This window comes from Antrostomus carolinensis, unplaced genomic scaffold, assembly GCF_000700745.2.
Source record: "Antrostomus carolinensis isolate BGI_N321 unplaced genomic scaffold, ASM70074v2 scaffold18586, whole genome shotgun sequence".
Lineage (NCBI taxonomy): Eukaryota > Metazoa > Chordata > Aves > Caprimulgiformes > Caprimulgidae > Antrostomus > Antrostomus carolinensis.
Genome location: NW_010322702.1, coordinates 1525 through 17369, shown reverse-complemented (window position 1 = coordinate 17369; position 15845 = coordinate 1525). Strand labels below are relative to the sequence as shown.

General features: G+C 40.4%; 1 protein-coding gene across 1 annotated transcript in view; it reads left to right on the top strand.

The window, feature by feature from the left end:
- ELMOD1 (ELMO domain containing 1) overlaps window positions 1-11447 on the top strand; it is a 29828-nt gene extending 18381 nt beyond the window's left edge. Inside the window, exons 6-11 of the mRNA XM_010170342.1 lie at window positions 843-976; window positions 2208-2276; window positions 2560-2583; window positions 5002-5052; window positions 6565-6698; window positions 10355-11447. Coding sequence (XP_010168644.1) covers window positions 843-976; window positions 2208-2276; window positions 2560-2583; window positions 5002-5052; window positions 6565-6698; window positions 10355-10527 — 585 coding nt within the window. The 3' untranslated portion in view covers window positions 10528-11447. The remainder of the gene's footprint in view (window positions 1-842; window positions 977-2207; window positions 2277-2559; window positions 2584-5001; window positions 5053-6564; window positions 6699-10354) is intronic.
- Window positions 11448-15845: the final 4398 nt, after the last annotated feature.

Here is a 15845-nt window from a genome sequence, read left to right as displayed (position 1 = left end):
GTAGGCTCTGTCTAAGTGTGTTTCTTGAGGCCTTATTCACCAACTCGTGGTTTATGGAGAACACCTGATTTCTTAATACACATTGGAAAGGGTGAGTTCATGGTATGGTATGTGATGTCTGGAAAGGTAGGTATTTGTCAGACACGTCAATTTAGGCTGCTTTTGTATGCCTAGCAACATGATATTTAGGCAGTAAAGTTGCTGGACCAGTGCAGCTAACTGGATTTATTCCAACTAAGAATCTGTCTTGTTAAATCACTTTGTCCTTTTTTTTATGTGAGATCAATGAATGATTCACCCCTTAGTTAAATATGAAGGTGGCACATGCTATTCTTGTATGGATTTTTTTTTTTTTTTTTATGTTCTCCAATTTGCTTTTCAGCACTGTGGTAGCACAGTCAGCAGTCTTGATTTATAACCCTTCCAGAGACTAAAAAGATGCAGGAGGAAAGATTGCTGCAGAGCCTCAGGGACCTGAGGGCTGATTGCCTGCCACTCTGTCAGTGATTTACAACCGAATTCCAGCCCATTCCTTTCTCTGTGCTTATAGAGGCTGATGCTAGTTTGATGCACAAAGTGTGAACAAAATAAGTCCTTGTGTGAGATGTTACAGCAGCTGACAAGATCAGAAGGGCCTTGTAGGGCTGAAATGTCTATAATGCTTAAGAGTGGTTTTGGATTTTCCCTCCCTCCCTCCTTGTCCCCAGGAATTCAATTTGATTTTATGTTTGGGTTGCTGGGATAGTGGTGATGTTACATCAGAACTTCGCTTGGTTTAAAAGGAAGAAAAAGCCATACTAATGTGTGGAAGTTTAATTATGTTTTACCTGTAATCTTCCTAGTTGTGGAAATGCTTGAAGCCCAATTCACCACTGAAAGCTCGGATTTCAAAGCAGTGGTGTGAAATTGGTTTCCAAGGTGACGATCCTAAAACAGACTTTAGAGGGATGGGTCTCCTGGGCTTATATAACTTGGTGTAAGTACCTTCCTCTCTAGATGGGTTTGTGTGTGTCTGAAGTCATGAAAAGCAGCATTACTTGTAGGATTTTAGCAAGTCTGTGGAAATAACTTATGGAAGTGTTAGGGACTTCATATAAAAAACTGAAATAGTTTATTTGCTAGCTCAATTTTTGGAGGGTTTCTCAAAGAGGTGTCCTATCTTTCAGTATTCCTAATTCAACTCACTGATACTGCTTGCTAAGCCCTTTTTTTAGTTTTGCTGTGACACAGTAAGCTAGCACTCTCTTCCCACAGGAAAGAAACTGTAAAGTATATTTTTACCAATATCTATATCTCCTTAAACAAAATGCCCTGGAAGTGGGTAGGTGGGAGGGTTATGTTACTGTTCAGATTTCTTGTTTGGGAATCTCATGCTGAATTCTTAGGCAAAACATTTGAAATGCAGCCACTGATGGCAGACTTCTGTAGTTGGACTACTTATTCAAATTCTGTCAATACCCAAAAGCAAGCACTGAATTTTCATCACTATTCCCTTCCACCTCATGCATATCAGGTGTTGGTACCATACCTGTGATGGGTAGTTTGGGAATTGATCAATGCCTGTTGTTTCTCCCAGCCCTCATATCTACTGCAAGTAGTTACATAACTTAGAAATATTTGGTAAAAATAACCTCTCCCTATAAGGAGAAAAAGAAATATTTTCTACTTTTTTCAGACTGAAAGACATAAATCATCTACTGTCCGTATGTTGTTCTCTAGCAAAGCTCAGTTGAGGATCTGGACTCTTGACTCTGGCTTTGAATTTCTGCTGGATATGAATCCCTACCATGTATTTAATTTCTTAGTCTCCTGTGATGACTCTTACCTTCCTTAGTGAATCTGCCAGATCAAGAAGCCTGAATTGCTTTCTCTTGAGCTCAGCAGCCAACATGCTTTAGTAATAAGCAACTGATTTTCTGTAGGGTGGGTAGAAAGGGGACTCTGGTAATGCACGTTCACTAACCGCTTATAGGATTGCATTTGTAATTTGAGGCTGCTTTTATCTTTTGGGGGTCTGAGCGGTAGTTTAATGCATTTAACAAGTTCAGTGCTACTCATACTGCATAACACGTAGTAACCTTTAAAAGGGTGTGTATGGACACAAGTTCAGTGCTACTCATACTGCATAACACCTAGCTCAGTATGACTTCAGATGCTTTTTTTCTTGTGTTTCTTTAACAATTCACCCTAAACATCTGTATCTGCAGGTATTTTGCCGAATGGGACACTGAGATAGCTCAGCAAGTTCTCTCTGATTCTCTTCACCCTAAATACAGGTAATGCTTGAGACAAGAAAAAATAACTTGAGAGTGCACTGTGCTGGCTGGTGTTTTGGGGAGGAGGTTGGGTTTTTTCTTTTTGTTGGACATATGCTTGGGTATTGCCACATGCTATCTGTTTTCAAGTGCTGTTCCTGAAAACTGATCAAATCCAAGGTGCAAACTTGTATACTGAATCTTAGAAATAGTTAAACTTGGTCTTAAATGTTTTCATTTAACTTCTAATTTCAAGTGATTTTGTATTTTTATTTACCTTTCTTTTTGTCTTTTCATAATAAAGGGAAGTCACTAAGAAGGAACTAAGGTATTTTTTTTTTCTTTTCTCTTAGTTTTATGAGACCCTACATGTAAACAAAGATCAAACCATACTGCAATTTGGCATGTTATAAACTGAAAGTCTTTGTTGCAACACCAAGAGATGCATATTCCTTTCTCAACACTTAACTCAAACATAGCTGACGGTGCAACACCGGGTACCTATGAGCATGTGTATATATAAAGAATGAAATCAGCCTTGCTTGTTGTACCTAAAGCACTATATTTTAGCCCTATTTAATACCAGGCTTAACTAAGAAATTTTAGGTGACGTTTACCTGTAGGAAAAAAGTCTAAGCAGTGCCTCTATGGTCACAACAGCTGTGACTGACATTATAGTCAAAAGTAGCCTAGGCCAAGGGTTGGTTTGCACAGTTGAAGAGCGCCTTGATTTATAGTCACATACTCTGATTGCCTTGAATAATGATAGGTCTAATCTGGCTAGTCCAATATCCTAAGTGTTGAGAGATTAAGTACCTTCAAGTGGCAAAAATTCTGTGTTGTGAACAATTTGTGAGTAGGAGATTTAGTCCATAATTACTGAAGGGTGGCAGAAATCGTAGCCAGTACATAGTAATCAGTTGCTTCAAAAGACATTTTTCTTTTGCTAATAGTGTTAGATATCCATATAGCCAGTCCACATCTGAATCCTATGAAGCCTTTGACCTCCTCAGTATTTTGTGGCTGAGTTCCCAATGGTAATTCTGTGACAAAAAGCACTTGCAGGGTTGGGGGGAGATGTAAACCAACAGATTTTGAGTCTGAGAGTCAGCCCTCAAATTTAGTTTTTCTGGGGTTTCTTTTATATGTTGGCATTCACTCTCTTCCTGCAAGTATCGTCCACAATTCCAGCCTTGCCTTTATGGATTGTGTTGCCCATGAATGATTTTTATTAATGTATGCTGTTGAACAGGGATCATCAGGGTGATTAAGCAGCGTTATAGAAAATAGCCAAGATTTTTCTTTAACTGAACTCCTATGTGGGTAACTGAACTATACTATTCACATGTTGAGTATTCAGTGCCAGGGCTGTGAAGCAGGGAATCCCATTAGTGTTCTTCATTTACATGTTTGATGACCAAGGACTGTCTTGGAGTGCTGTGTGAGCATGTGCAATTTCTATCCCTTGAAAGAGCATTCAGTAGAAGATGGATGCTGCTGGTGGTGCCTGTGGTGTTATTCCTGGTGTGGTTGCTTAGCAGCCATGCTGGTTTCTGGTGTGATCATGACCAATGTAGTTTCTATTTCTGTTGAACTGTATTGCATGTCCACATCCTACATGTGCCACCTTTATTATTCAATGTTTGATTGAGGTTTTTTTAACTGTTGTTATGCCACAACCTACAGAGGTGGCTAAGATTTTAGAGAATGAAAGCCATTTAAGAGAAGTTTTGTCCTCATGCATGCCACCTGGTAACAGTTGGTCAGGATGGGTATGAACTTACTTAATGGCAACAATTTTTAAATACCATATTTATGTAAAGTTCAGGGGATTGTCTTTACTGTAATATGTACTTATTGTAGCTCAAGTATAGTCCAAGAAAGTCACTTGCACACATAGCTGTATGTAATTTGGGATCTAAACCCTGACAGTTCTAATTTGCCTTACTAAGGCAAAACTCCCACAGGCATGTCTAAGTTGTAGCTCACTGTTTAGGGTAGTTTCCCTCCTTGCTTTTAGCCACAGGCAGTGATTTCTGCTCAACTTGCTCCATTTGAGTAGGTACAGTTAAAGCTTGGTTAGTGGGATGTTGCCTGACTGGCTGCATCAGGCAACATTTTCATTTAAATGAAAATGTTGAATAGAAATTTAATCTAGAAATAAACAGTTCCCTGAATAATTCTGTTTTAAGGGAGAGACCTTCTGTGCCCTTGAAAAGCTCTGTATCATTGTGCTAAACAATAGGAAATACTGTTCCTTATTTTTGTCTGTTGTGTGGTTTCCAATTTGACTGGACATAAAAACTTTCTAGCAAAGGGGTATTTTTCATGTTTGCCTCTTCAGATCAATCATGCCTCCAGTGGCCAGTGTCACATATATCTTCAAGAACACTAAAGGCTAAAACAATCTTTGATTAGTTAAAAGAAATGTAATATTTTCAACTTTTTGTGTGGCTTAGACTTAATTGAGGTGGATCATCTTTGTGGTCGGTATAGAAAATAACTGGCTTTTACTTTGTAATGAAGTTTATCAGCGATGCTATAAAGCCAGTTACCTATTTCAAGTCTTTTTATACCAATCCACTCAGTCAGAAGCAGAGTTAAAGGTGATTAGGCATATCAACAGAGGTAAAATACCCCGTTCAGTCAATGTTATAATGTCAAAGAAATTGAAAGATGATATTTGTCAATTAGCAATGCATGGCAATATATCTGGATTTTTTTTCCCCCACTCCTTTCCCCACAGCCAATTCAGCAAAGCCGAATGGGAGAAGAAAAAATTTGATAAGGCAATCGGGTAAGTTAAAAATCTTTTCAAAGCTGCTACAAACACAACAGTTAACAATGGTACTGTGTATTTGAGGGGAAAAAAGGTGTTTCCTTGTCACTTACTAAAGGAAATTTCAGTGTACATGCTAACATGTATTGTCTGAACCACACCTTGATTTTGATCAAAGATTACAGGAAAAACAATTTGAAGTAAGAATTAGGAAAAATAACACCAAAATGCTGTAGCATGGAGAAGCTTTATCTCTGTGCTATGAATAGTGCAGTGATTAATACCCGTTTAATTCTTCTTAACACAAGATTCACTTCTTATTGTCAGTGACAGATTCTGATCTGCTTTCAAGAAAGTATAATAGAAAAGAAATGGGAGTGAGGCTTTTTCTTCCTAAGCAGTGGGTTTGGTATAGCTGCATTATTCATGAGTATGGAACTGGTTGTTCCTTATGAATGTATCCAAAAATCTGTAATACAGCATTTTAATGCCCATATTTCATTTTTCTCTGAAACTTGCCATTAGGCCTCATGTTGCAGTTAACTTCTAGATTTTTTTTTTTCCCTCCTGACATATGTCAGAGGCTTAAAAAAAAAAAAAAAAAAAAAAGGAAAGTGTTTTGGTTTGCTTGATAATGATAACTGGAAAAAATGCCTAAGATAATCTACAGGAGACAGCTGTGTTTAGAGGAGGGGAAAAAAATAACTGAATAACTAAACAAGTTTGCTTTTATCACTAAATGTAGGACAGTATATGTTTTTTTGGGAAACAGTTGCTGCCAGAAATGTCAAGTTCTTTATGCAAAAGGCTCATAAATTAAGGAATAACTTCCAATTTCTGAGTTCTGTTGTGCTTAAATATGCTTTCATCATTGATATCTCTTAATAGGACAGGGGTTTGCTTCAGGAGTCTTGTTTTTCTTCATTCTGTTTCCAGCATGCTCTGAATTTAGGTTTTTGTCTGTTTTCTGTCCTGTGTATCTAGCTGTCTGTTAGAAAGAAATTGGAGGTGACTCAGCTGGATCTTTTTCACCAGCTTTTTAGCCATATGAATGTCTTTTTAGGACTGATTGTTGAAACCTGATGTTCCTAACTGAGGGTAATGAATTCCAGTTGGGCAGACAGGTTAAAATAGCAAATGATGGGTCACCCTGCAGACCCAGCCACCGTGTGGAGTGCTTGCCCCATGTCAGAGGCGAGCGCAGGAGCACGTGAATGAATGCCTGAGCTTGTTCTTATTCTGCAGGAATGAATCTGTGCTGCTCCACTGAGAATGCTGGCACAGTGATGAAACTCCTGTTTTCACTGTGACCATATGTTTCACAAGGAACACACTGCCATTGGAGTGTACATAGCAGGCAGGGTAAATGTTTTTCTTGTTTTCCACTCCCCCACCTTGGAAGCTCACGGGGGAGAGAATTAATACACCTGAGTAGCGCACAATATGCAGTGTGAATGTCATCAGTGTTTCTTACAGCGTGCTGAAAGAAGACAAACTCCCCACAAATGTTGCTGTTTCTTTTTCTTACAGCTATTCTTTTGCTATTGTGGGCATTAACATAACAGACCTCGCATACAACCTGCTTGTGAGTGGAGCTCTGAAGACCCATTTCTACAATGTTGCTCCAGAAGCACCAACACTAACTCACTTCCAGCAGACGTTCTGTAAGTGGCAGTGGGGGGAATACATAATTTCTTCTCCTGATAACACTTTTGTACTGCCCATACTTTAAAAAAACAAACAAACAAGCAAACAAAAAAATCTTGTTGACACAGCACAGAGGCTATCATGCTAGTCTTGCTGTCCTCTCTTTACGATACTTAGATTCAGTTCTTAGTTGTGATGGATGCCACTACCAAACCAAGGGGTAAAACAAACAGACAAAAAAAACCCAAAAAACCAAAACCAATCAAACAAACAAACCCAAACAAAACCAAACCAACCAGCCAAACAAAAAAAACAAACAAAAGACCTCCAAGGGCCTGAACAAGTGACCTTCCTATCTTCTTAGACTGGTTTTAGGCAATAATAAGAAACTAAAGGTCCTTTAAAGAGCTTCTAGAGGTTGCTTTCCATAAATCCAGCTGTCTTAAGACATCTGCATCTACATTCAAGCATTATCCTCCACCCTTCAGTAGAGTCGTCCCCCCTCAAAATAATCCTTTCCCAGCCTTTTCTCCTGTATTCAAGCATCCCTTCTACCTGCTCTGCATCCTTGAACAGTGGGAGCAACACCTAATAAAGCTACTAGAGAGCATACAGAGGAATGCCACAAAATTGGTGAAGGGTTTAGAGGGGAAGCCGTATGAGGAGAGGCTGAAGTCGCTTGGTTTGTTCAGCCTGGAGAAGAGAAGACTGAGAGGAGATCTCATCACAGTCTGTAACTTCCTCACAAGGGGAAGAGGAGGGGTGGGCCCTGATCTCTTCTCTCTGGCGAACAACAATAGGACCAGGGAGATGCCAGGAAAATGTGCCAGGGGAGGTTTAGGCTGGATGTTAGGAAAAGGTTCTTCACCCAGAGGGTGGTAGAGCACTGGAACAGGCTCCCCAGGGAGGTAGTCGTGGCACCAAGCCTGACAATATTCAAGAAGCATTTGGACAAAGCCCTCAGACACATGGTCTGAATCTTGGAGATTGTCTTATGTGGACAGGAGTTGGATCCTTGTGGGTCCCTCTCAACTCACAACACTCTATGGTTCTATCAGTATTTCTCAACATATAGCCAAGAAGCTGATATCAAGAAGTCAGGGTGCACTGTGTTCCATGTTCATGACAATTGCAAAGGTTCTATTGGGGTTTGTTTGGTTTTGGGGGGAGTTTATTTTTTAAGTTTGGCTATCTAGGTAACTTTTTGTTTGTTTGTTTGCTTTTTGAAGCTATAATATTTTCTTATTGCTTAACTGGATAAATGCCAAATATTTGTGTCCTGTGCATGCCTTTCATTAAATTGTGTAGGCTTTTTAGAACAAGTATGCTATGTAATAAGATTTGTTCACCCAAAATCCTATGTGGGCAGTTGTCATACTGTAGCAGCGCTCTTCCTTTTGTGATGGTTTCTGGGTTGCTGTCCTAGGTAGTCTGGCTAGTAGGAACTCTGGGCAGTTTAGCTGCTAGGCTTTTGTCTTTGGTGGCTGTTGGCTTGATAAATAAAAAAAAGATGGATAAGTATCTACCTAAATATCCACTCACGCATTTTCAGGTCATCTTTTAATTGGAAGGGTTACTCTGTTTTGTTTGCCAAATTCCTGATGTGCCTATGGCCGTGTGAACAGTTGTCCTTAGTATGACTGGTTTGGCTCTCATATCTTCATATCCTATTCTTGGTTCTGGTTTCTTGCCACATCTAAAATCCCCCACCACTGAATTTGGTGGGGAAAGAGACATGTTTTAGTATGTTTACAGTGTCTTCTTGCCACTGCCAAAGTCTTCTGCTGGCTAAGCCTGGGACTGTGCCCCAGGATCAGTGTGTCTGCTGGCCAGCATGGCTATTACATCGAGACAATGCTAGAGGGAGAGCTCATTTTGACAGCTCTTCCCTCTACAGCCCGTGTATGAGTTATGAAGCGGGATAAAACTTGTATGGGTCTCTTGTGTAGTAATGGGCCAGTAAAGGTGGTGGATGTTTTTACAACACTGCCTGCCATCCTAGGAAAAACTTCAGGTTATCTAATAGACTTGATTGCAGAAAAAGCATCAGCAGACAAACTTTCCTGGAGCAAGGACGATTCATCCAGAGATTATCTGTTTGAGTCTGACAAATCCCTGCTCTTATGCTTTTGCAGTTTCTCTCCTCTGCCTACCACAGTCATCCTAGGTTTCCTTCAAATTTTCTTCAAACCCAGATACCATTAGCCTGTATTAAATGCCTACAGGCTGCGACTGAACTGGAAGGTCAAAATTACACTGCCTAGCCAGCAGCCTTGCTAGTAGAGGAACATGGTGGTTGTACTGCATGAACCTCCTAAATGCTGATCCATCACATCACCTCATCTTCACCCTTCTGCTCCCTCAGGCCATAGGAACACACATGAAGCTGAGAAGTGCATTTGGCCCACTGCTCTTGGGCTCTGTTGCCTTCTCTGACTGTACAAGAAATGTGTGAAACTGCATTGCTCAATGGCATGCTCAACACTGTCACTGCTGAAGTACAGAAGGTACCTGTTGGAAATCTCCTGGATTTTGGGGGGTGAAGATCTAACAATGTTTCACATTTTATGTAATGATTTTTTTTTCCCCAAAGGGGTTTAACTGAGCTTTTCTTTGAAAGTGGCATCTCTTGGAATTAAAGAGCCTGTGGTTGTTGGAATATATGGAAGAGATTTGGAGATGTACTTAAAGTACCTTTTGAATTAAGTTTCTCAAATTGATGACAGGGAAAAATATGACTATACAAATATACCTTGAAATGTAAGTTAGAAGTATGTGTGTGGTAATGGTCATACAATAGAAATAAATGGATAAAAGCAATTAAGCCTTTTTCTACAACAAACACCCTCACTTTGGGGAGTAATGACAACTTACACGTTTTGTTGTGTTGGGATGAAAGATTGTAGTTACTCAATGGTTCATCTGCTGTGGAAGTTGGGATCAAGAAGTTGGATCCAGTTTATGGAAGTTCTAGTGTTGGATGTAGCACTCTTTCTGTCAGTGAAACTCTTTGAGTCCAAGAGTGGCACAGAACTGATAGGATAAAGGCCTTAATCAGAGCCTGTGTATTAAACTCACTTTGGAATCAAGTTTCTTCCTCAAACAGGGATAGCTTACCAAAGCTAGTGGTTCTGTATATCACCTTAGCATTCATCCTTTCAGGATCATAGACCTAAGTGTTAACATCTCCAGCAAGGTCATACACAGAGATGGTAAAATTGTGCGTGAGGAGGAAGTATTAAAACAGAAAGACCTGATGGTAACTGTTAAGTTACCTATGAGTATGCTCTTTTCCAGTGGAGAGTAAGCAACGTTCCCATGAGGAAATATCTGTGAGGCAGAACTTGCATATAAACAAAAAACTGGTGGAGCAACATCTTCTTCTGCTTTTGCACTCATTAGTTTATTGTTTTCATTCATGTATCCATATGTCAAGACAACTAGTGACTTCTTGTATTCATTGTGAGAGTTCTGCCAGTGTATAATATTCATTGAATTTTGAGTTTGTCCAAAATGAGTTTAGTCCTGTCCCTGCACAGTGTTGTGAGATGTCAGACCTCAGCGACCAGGGTTCTCTGTGTAAATCATAATTGTTAATTTCAGGTTTTTCTCTAATTTTGTATGTGATCTGTACATACTGTATTTATCTCTTCTCCTTTTTATTATTTTGTAGGCTACTTAATGCATGAATTCCACAAATTCTGGATTGAAGAGGACCCACTGGACATAATGGAGTTTAATCGTGTCAGAGAGAAATTTCACAAGCGAATCCTGAAACAGCTCCAGAACCCAGAGATGGCTCTGTGCCCTCATTTTGCTGCATCAGAAAGTTTAATCAATATGTAGTTACTCACTTGATTTTTATTTGGAAACACTGTCTCACTCTTGCTAGATCACTGTTTATACCATCACTAGCATACTGAATGACCATGGCGATTGTATGCATGTTTTTGATGCAGCATTCATCTACTTTGTCACACATGCTAGATCCCCTTGTGCTTCTCTTGTTGGGGATTTCTCATTTTAAATGGGTGCTCATATTGTGGCATTATGCAGCATTACATTCTGAATTGATGTCTGGCTATCAGAGTTTTTCTATTTTTTTAGACTTTCCTCATAAATTCAGCATTGACAATTGAATTGTATTTCTCTAGCTGTGTTTTTGTATATGTGGAATAAGTAGCTGGATCTTGTATCGTGAAAGCTTTTTAACTTCTTGGTATGTTTTAAGATAACTACTGGCATTTCAAACGAAATATATGCTTGGACCTCGTCTAGGAGATAATGTGTGTAATTTAATCTAATGCAGTTGAAGTCCAGTTTTCTCCATGCAGCTATATATGCTTAATGCAGAATTAATGAGGCTTATGAGATACAAGTTTCAGTGAGAAGAGTTTATGCAGAATTACCGTCAAATTCCACAGCTGCATGAATACCAAATGGTCTGGTGATGCTAATACATTCACAGTGAACTGCAAACACACTCACAACTACTGGATACTGGCAGAGGCCCAAAATTCTGTCATCAGGCTGTTGTCACCAACACCACCATGCTGTAGCATGGTCTAAATTCCTGCACATTCCTTTGAATATACAGGGGTTAGTATTTTGTGTCACATGTTGAAAGGCAACGTGATTTGGTCACATTTTGCTTGGTGAATTCAGGGGAGCAAAAATCTGTCTATTTTTTTGAACTACTGAAAATGTTGCTTAGGTTGTCAATTCAGTTCCTAGGAACTGGGAGAAATAATCAATTAGAAGGTTTATGGCAAATGACCTTTTTTTCTAAAAACATAAATGAGTGAAAATGTCTGACACTAAGATTGTGTAGTATATTGAACAGCATCTACCATGGCATTTCATACCCATGGTATTTTTTACCTTCTAAGCAATCAATTTTAGTATTATATGTTTGTGTATATCACTTGCATATGGAGATTAAATTAAGTAGTGTCCAACTACTTGTGAATTATATTAATAAATTATATGTCATTCTAAACTGAAGCACCATGGGTTTTATTTTTGAGATATGCAGTAATACAGATGAAAGCTATTTTACTTTAATGGGTCAGGTAAAAGGGGATGTTACACTTTTGTGGTATTTCCCCAGTCTGAAGAGTGATCTGAACTTCCTCACATCAGGTTCTTTATACTATTTCTAGTTACACCTTGGGCCATCAGTTTATGAGTAAAAAGTAAAGTAATGGAACTGCTTAAAGTTCTTAGGAAACTCCTTCTTGGTTTTAAACCCTCTCATTTCTTTGCTAAGATGTAAGATGGAGATCGGGCCTCTCTGCAGGGCTGGAAACTTTCACTCATTGCAGAGTTAATCAGCAAAACTCTATTGGTGTTGCAATAAATTTGGAAATATGGAAGTGGAAATATTAACTATTACATATTTTGCATAAAAATTAGAAGGAATAAAAACTGCATGTTTAACTTAGTACCATTGATTTTGGAAAGCAGTTATTTATACTCATCAGATATCAAGAACAAGTTTGTGTCACTCTTGAAGCCTCTAAAATAGATTTCTAACAAGAGTTTTCATTGTCTCAAATCTTAGACTCTTGCTTTCTTTCCTTACCTCACTTAGACTTAAGTATCTTCTGCAATATGGTAGGCTCTACTTTTTTTTTTTTATTTATTTAAATACTCTGCACTGAAGTTCATGGAGTTGTGGGGGAGGAAGGCACAAAGGTCCCTGCTGCCTTCTTACTACTGTCATCCTCTCGGTTGTTCTTCTTTGTCTCAAGGTGTCAACTTCAAATAAAATCAGAAAATCTCCTCTGGCTTTGTGTCAGATTGTGTCACTATAATCTGGCCACTTTGGGTGACCTTTCCTGTCTTGCAGGGAGATGGATTTAATGAAGCTAAGCGTGAAATTCCTCCTCCTGTCGAGCCCTGCATGCTGGTGCCTACAAATCTTGCCACCTTGCCCACTTATGCTTTAGCTTTGACCCGGGACATCCTTGCTCTCAAAATCCTTGTCAAAGAGAGTGTCCCTGCTGACTGCCACACTGGCTGTGCAGAGCTGAGAGAGGATGTCTGTCTGGTGTTGCCTTCCCTCCTCCCCAGGAATGGCCTCTTACCACAATGCAGACCTAAACTTTTCTTTAAAAAATTAGAATTTACACTGTCACTGATACATCTCCAAACTGACCTCTGAGGACCTGGATGCTGCTTTCCCTAGGGAGGGCAAAATGAAAGAAACAGCAAAAAAATAAAAGTATAAAAAGTTGTTTCAAGAAAGTATAATCAGTATTTGTGAAGGATGAAGACTTTGGTTTAATTAAGAGTAGAGAAGATTCAGGCTGGATCTTTTGAAAAAACATTCCTCAGCCTCCCGCTTGCTGCACTTGACCTGACATCTCCTCTCCCGGAGGCTCCTGTGAAGCCGGACAGATGTCTGCTGCTGGGAAAAGACCATCCCTGGCCCTGCGTGGCACGGGCACCAAATGTTGCCTGCCTAGCCTGTAAAGCTCTTTGTCACCTTTCTTTTTTAACAGGTATTTTTCTCAGTTAAGTAATTTATGTTGGCAGAGCCACGCAACCCAGGTGTTTTGAAGTGGCACAGCTGCTAATTTACTTAATAAAAGGCAAGCTAGCGTATTGATGTGATACAGAACATGCCTTGCTTTGGGCAGGAAGATGAAAATATAATCATTGACAAAAACATGGTATTGGCAGGTTGTGTGTGATTTAAAATGCAGATTTGTTCACCTTCAAGCCAGAAAAAAGAGCCACTTGGTGATGTGGTTCTTTATATGCAAAATTATACAAGGGTGGCCTGTATTTCTCTGTTACAGACTCGTCCATGTCCCATAGCACAGCACTTCCTTATCCTGGCTGATGTGCATTTAAATTGGTGCCAGGGCTCCTGCAACAGCGTAGGTGAGCGCTGATTTGTCTTCAGTAACCTCAGTGCTCTGACAGCATCTGTGGAGCCGGGGCTGTGAGCGCCGGCAGGATCCGTGCCCAGGGTTTTGATTACAGCCGGGAGGAGAGTAAGTGCTGCTCCAGCTTCCCATCACCTTTTGGTTGTAGCTTTTTAATTCCTCTGGGGAAGGGAGAACTGGTTTTGCTCAGGTTCTTACTGGCTCTTTTGGAAGATGCTTGTTCAAATGCTGGTGCTGCAGTATTTCTATGTACTATTTTTAAGAGCAAAGAAAGTCCATCTTTTACCTATGCAGCTTGTCTTGGAGCATTGTATCTCCTGGCTGTTTTCGGGAGCAGTGCTCAAGCTGGACTGGAAAATTTCCTGTCATGTAGAGGGTAAAGGGGATTAATCCATTGTCCTCATTAATGGAACAGCAATCTTTAAAAGCCCCGGTGCCCACTGTGTGGTCTCTGCTGTGTGCCCTGCATGGCACAGCTGGGTGGTGATGGCTTAGCAGTGCTGGCTGGAGCATTTTGCTGCAGGTGGAGAGTTTTCAGCATGTTCCCAGTTGAAATAAGTGCTGCTAGGTGAGGCAGGAGGCATGTGAACGTGAGGAAACCTCAGTGTGCAGCTCTGCCACTTGGATCTGACTGAGGTAGGAATCTGTTGCAGCCTGAAACAGTACCTGTGCAGGTCTATAAATGTGAAGGTCATGTTTGTCAGCTACCGTTGGGAAATAGGGGAACTCTGTATAGACTTCTCTCTGTCCCCCAGTTTGCTCTTGACAAGCTTGACATTGTCAACATATTACTATTTTGGCATCATAGGAAGAATCCTCTGTGAATGAGTCTCATAATCTCTGATTTTTTTGAGAACTGTTCTCCTTTCTTTGTATCTTGCTAACCGCCTTGATTTTCACCTCTCACTCCTCACTTGGAATTTACTCCAATGTGAGCTGGAATTTTGCACTAATGAATCCTCCAGGCTACACAGAGAAAAACAGTATGGCTCTCCTCTGTACACTTGCATCTGCAGCATGGTGCAGCTAAAAATCACATGAATTATTAACACATTTTGCAGAAAACAATCCTGAGACAGATAAATAAAAGAATTATTAATTGTTTTCCTCAGTTCACAGCAGTGCAGGTTTTCTGTAAGACTTGCCAAAGATTAGACAGGAGTCTTCCTACAAGATCGTGTTGGAATGTAGTAGGACTGACTTTGTGCTTTCCCCTGTGAGCAGCATGCATAGAAATCAGATCATTACTTATTCTAGTGAAGAAAACTGTTCTCTATATAAAACTATAATTAGAAAAAGAGATTTAGCTAGAAAACTTCCAAGCAAGAACTGAGTACATCAGCTTAGATCAAAATTAACTATGGGGAAGGGCAGAGGGTTTACTTGTGTTGCTGTGCTCCTAGACCTGGGCTCTGCTGTACCCAAAAACTGTAAGAACATGTAACTAAAGGTGGTGTATTCTTCAGAGAGCTTACAGCCTGAAACAAGGGAGATGGGCATGACAGGGGAGCGTGGGGTCAACACCCATCAGCACAGCTGGCAGCTCGGCAATGCAGAGCAGCACAAGAGGAGCTGGAGAAAAGCAGATGAGGAAACTTGTATGTTTATGTGCAGTTTTTTCCCGATTGCAAGGAAGGCACGTGGAGGTGACTATGAGAAACCTAACCAACAGACAACACAACATGGCACTGTGGTAGACTGGAAAAGAGGACAGACCTATCTCTGGTGGATATAACATGACTGAGAAGGTTCTTGAAAGAAAAACATAGTCTGAAGTTAGAAAGGTGCATTGAAGGGGGAGTTTATAGAGATGCTGATTTGATTAACATGAGGCTGGTGCAGTTGACACAGAAAGCTCAGCAAGGGCTGTGTGCCAGGGTCCTGAATGGGTCTGAAGGTGGCAGCACTGCATGGTCCAAGGCCTGAGAAGGTGAGGACAACTTTGGGGGCAACTTTTACTTCTGGGAACACATAAGAAAGGCTATGCTTCTCAAGAGAGGCCAGTCAGGATGTATGAACAAATTGTAGATATAACCTATGTGTAAAGCCCTGAAGAGGGCTTAGGGAAAAATGTGGAGCCCTTGGTCATGGTCTAGAGACAAGATGTGAGTGTTCTCCATAGCTGGAAAGAGCTTTGTAGCCACATCAGGCTTAAACTGGTGTGTTGGACTGGGGGGGCTGTTTTTGGTATTGGGGGAAGGGGCTACCCTGTGAGAAGCTTTGCGAAAGCTCCTCTGGCTCCAAGAGGTACCCCCCCCTGCCCCCACC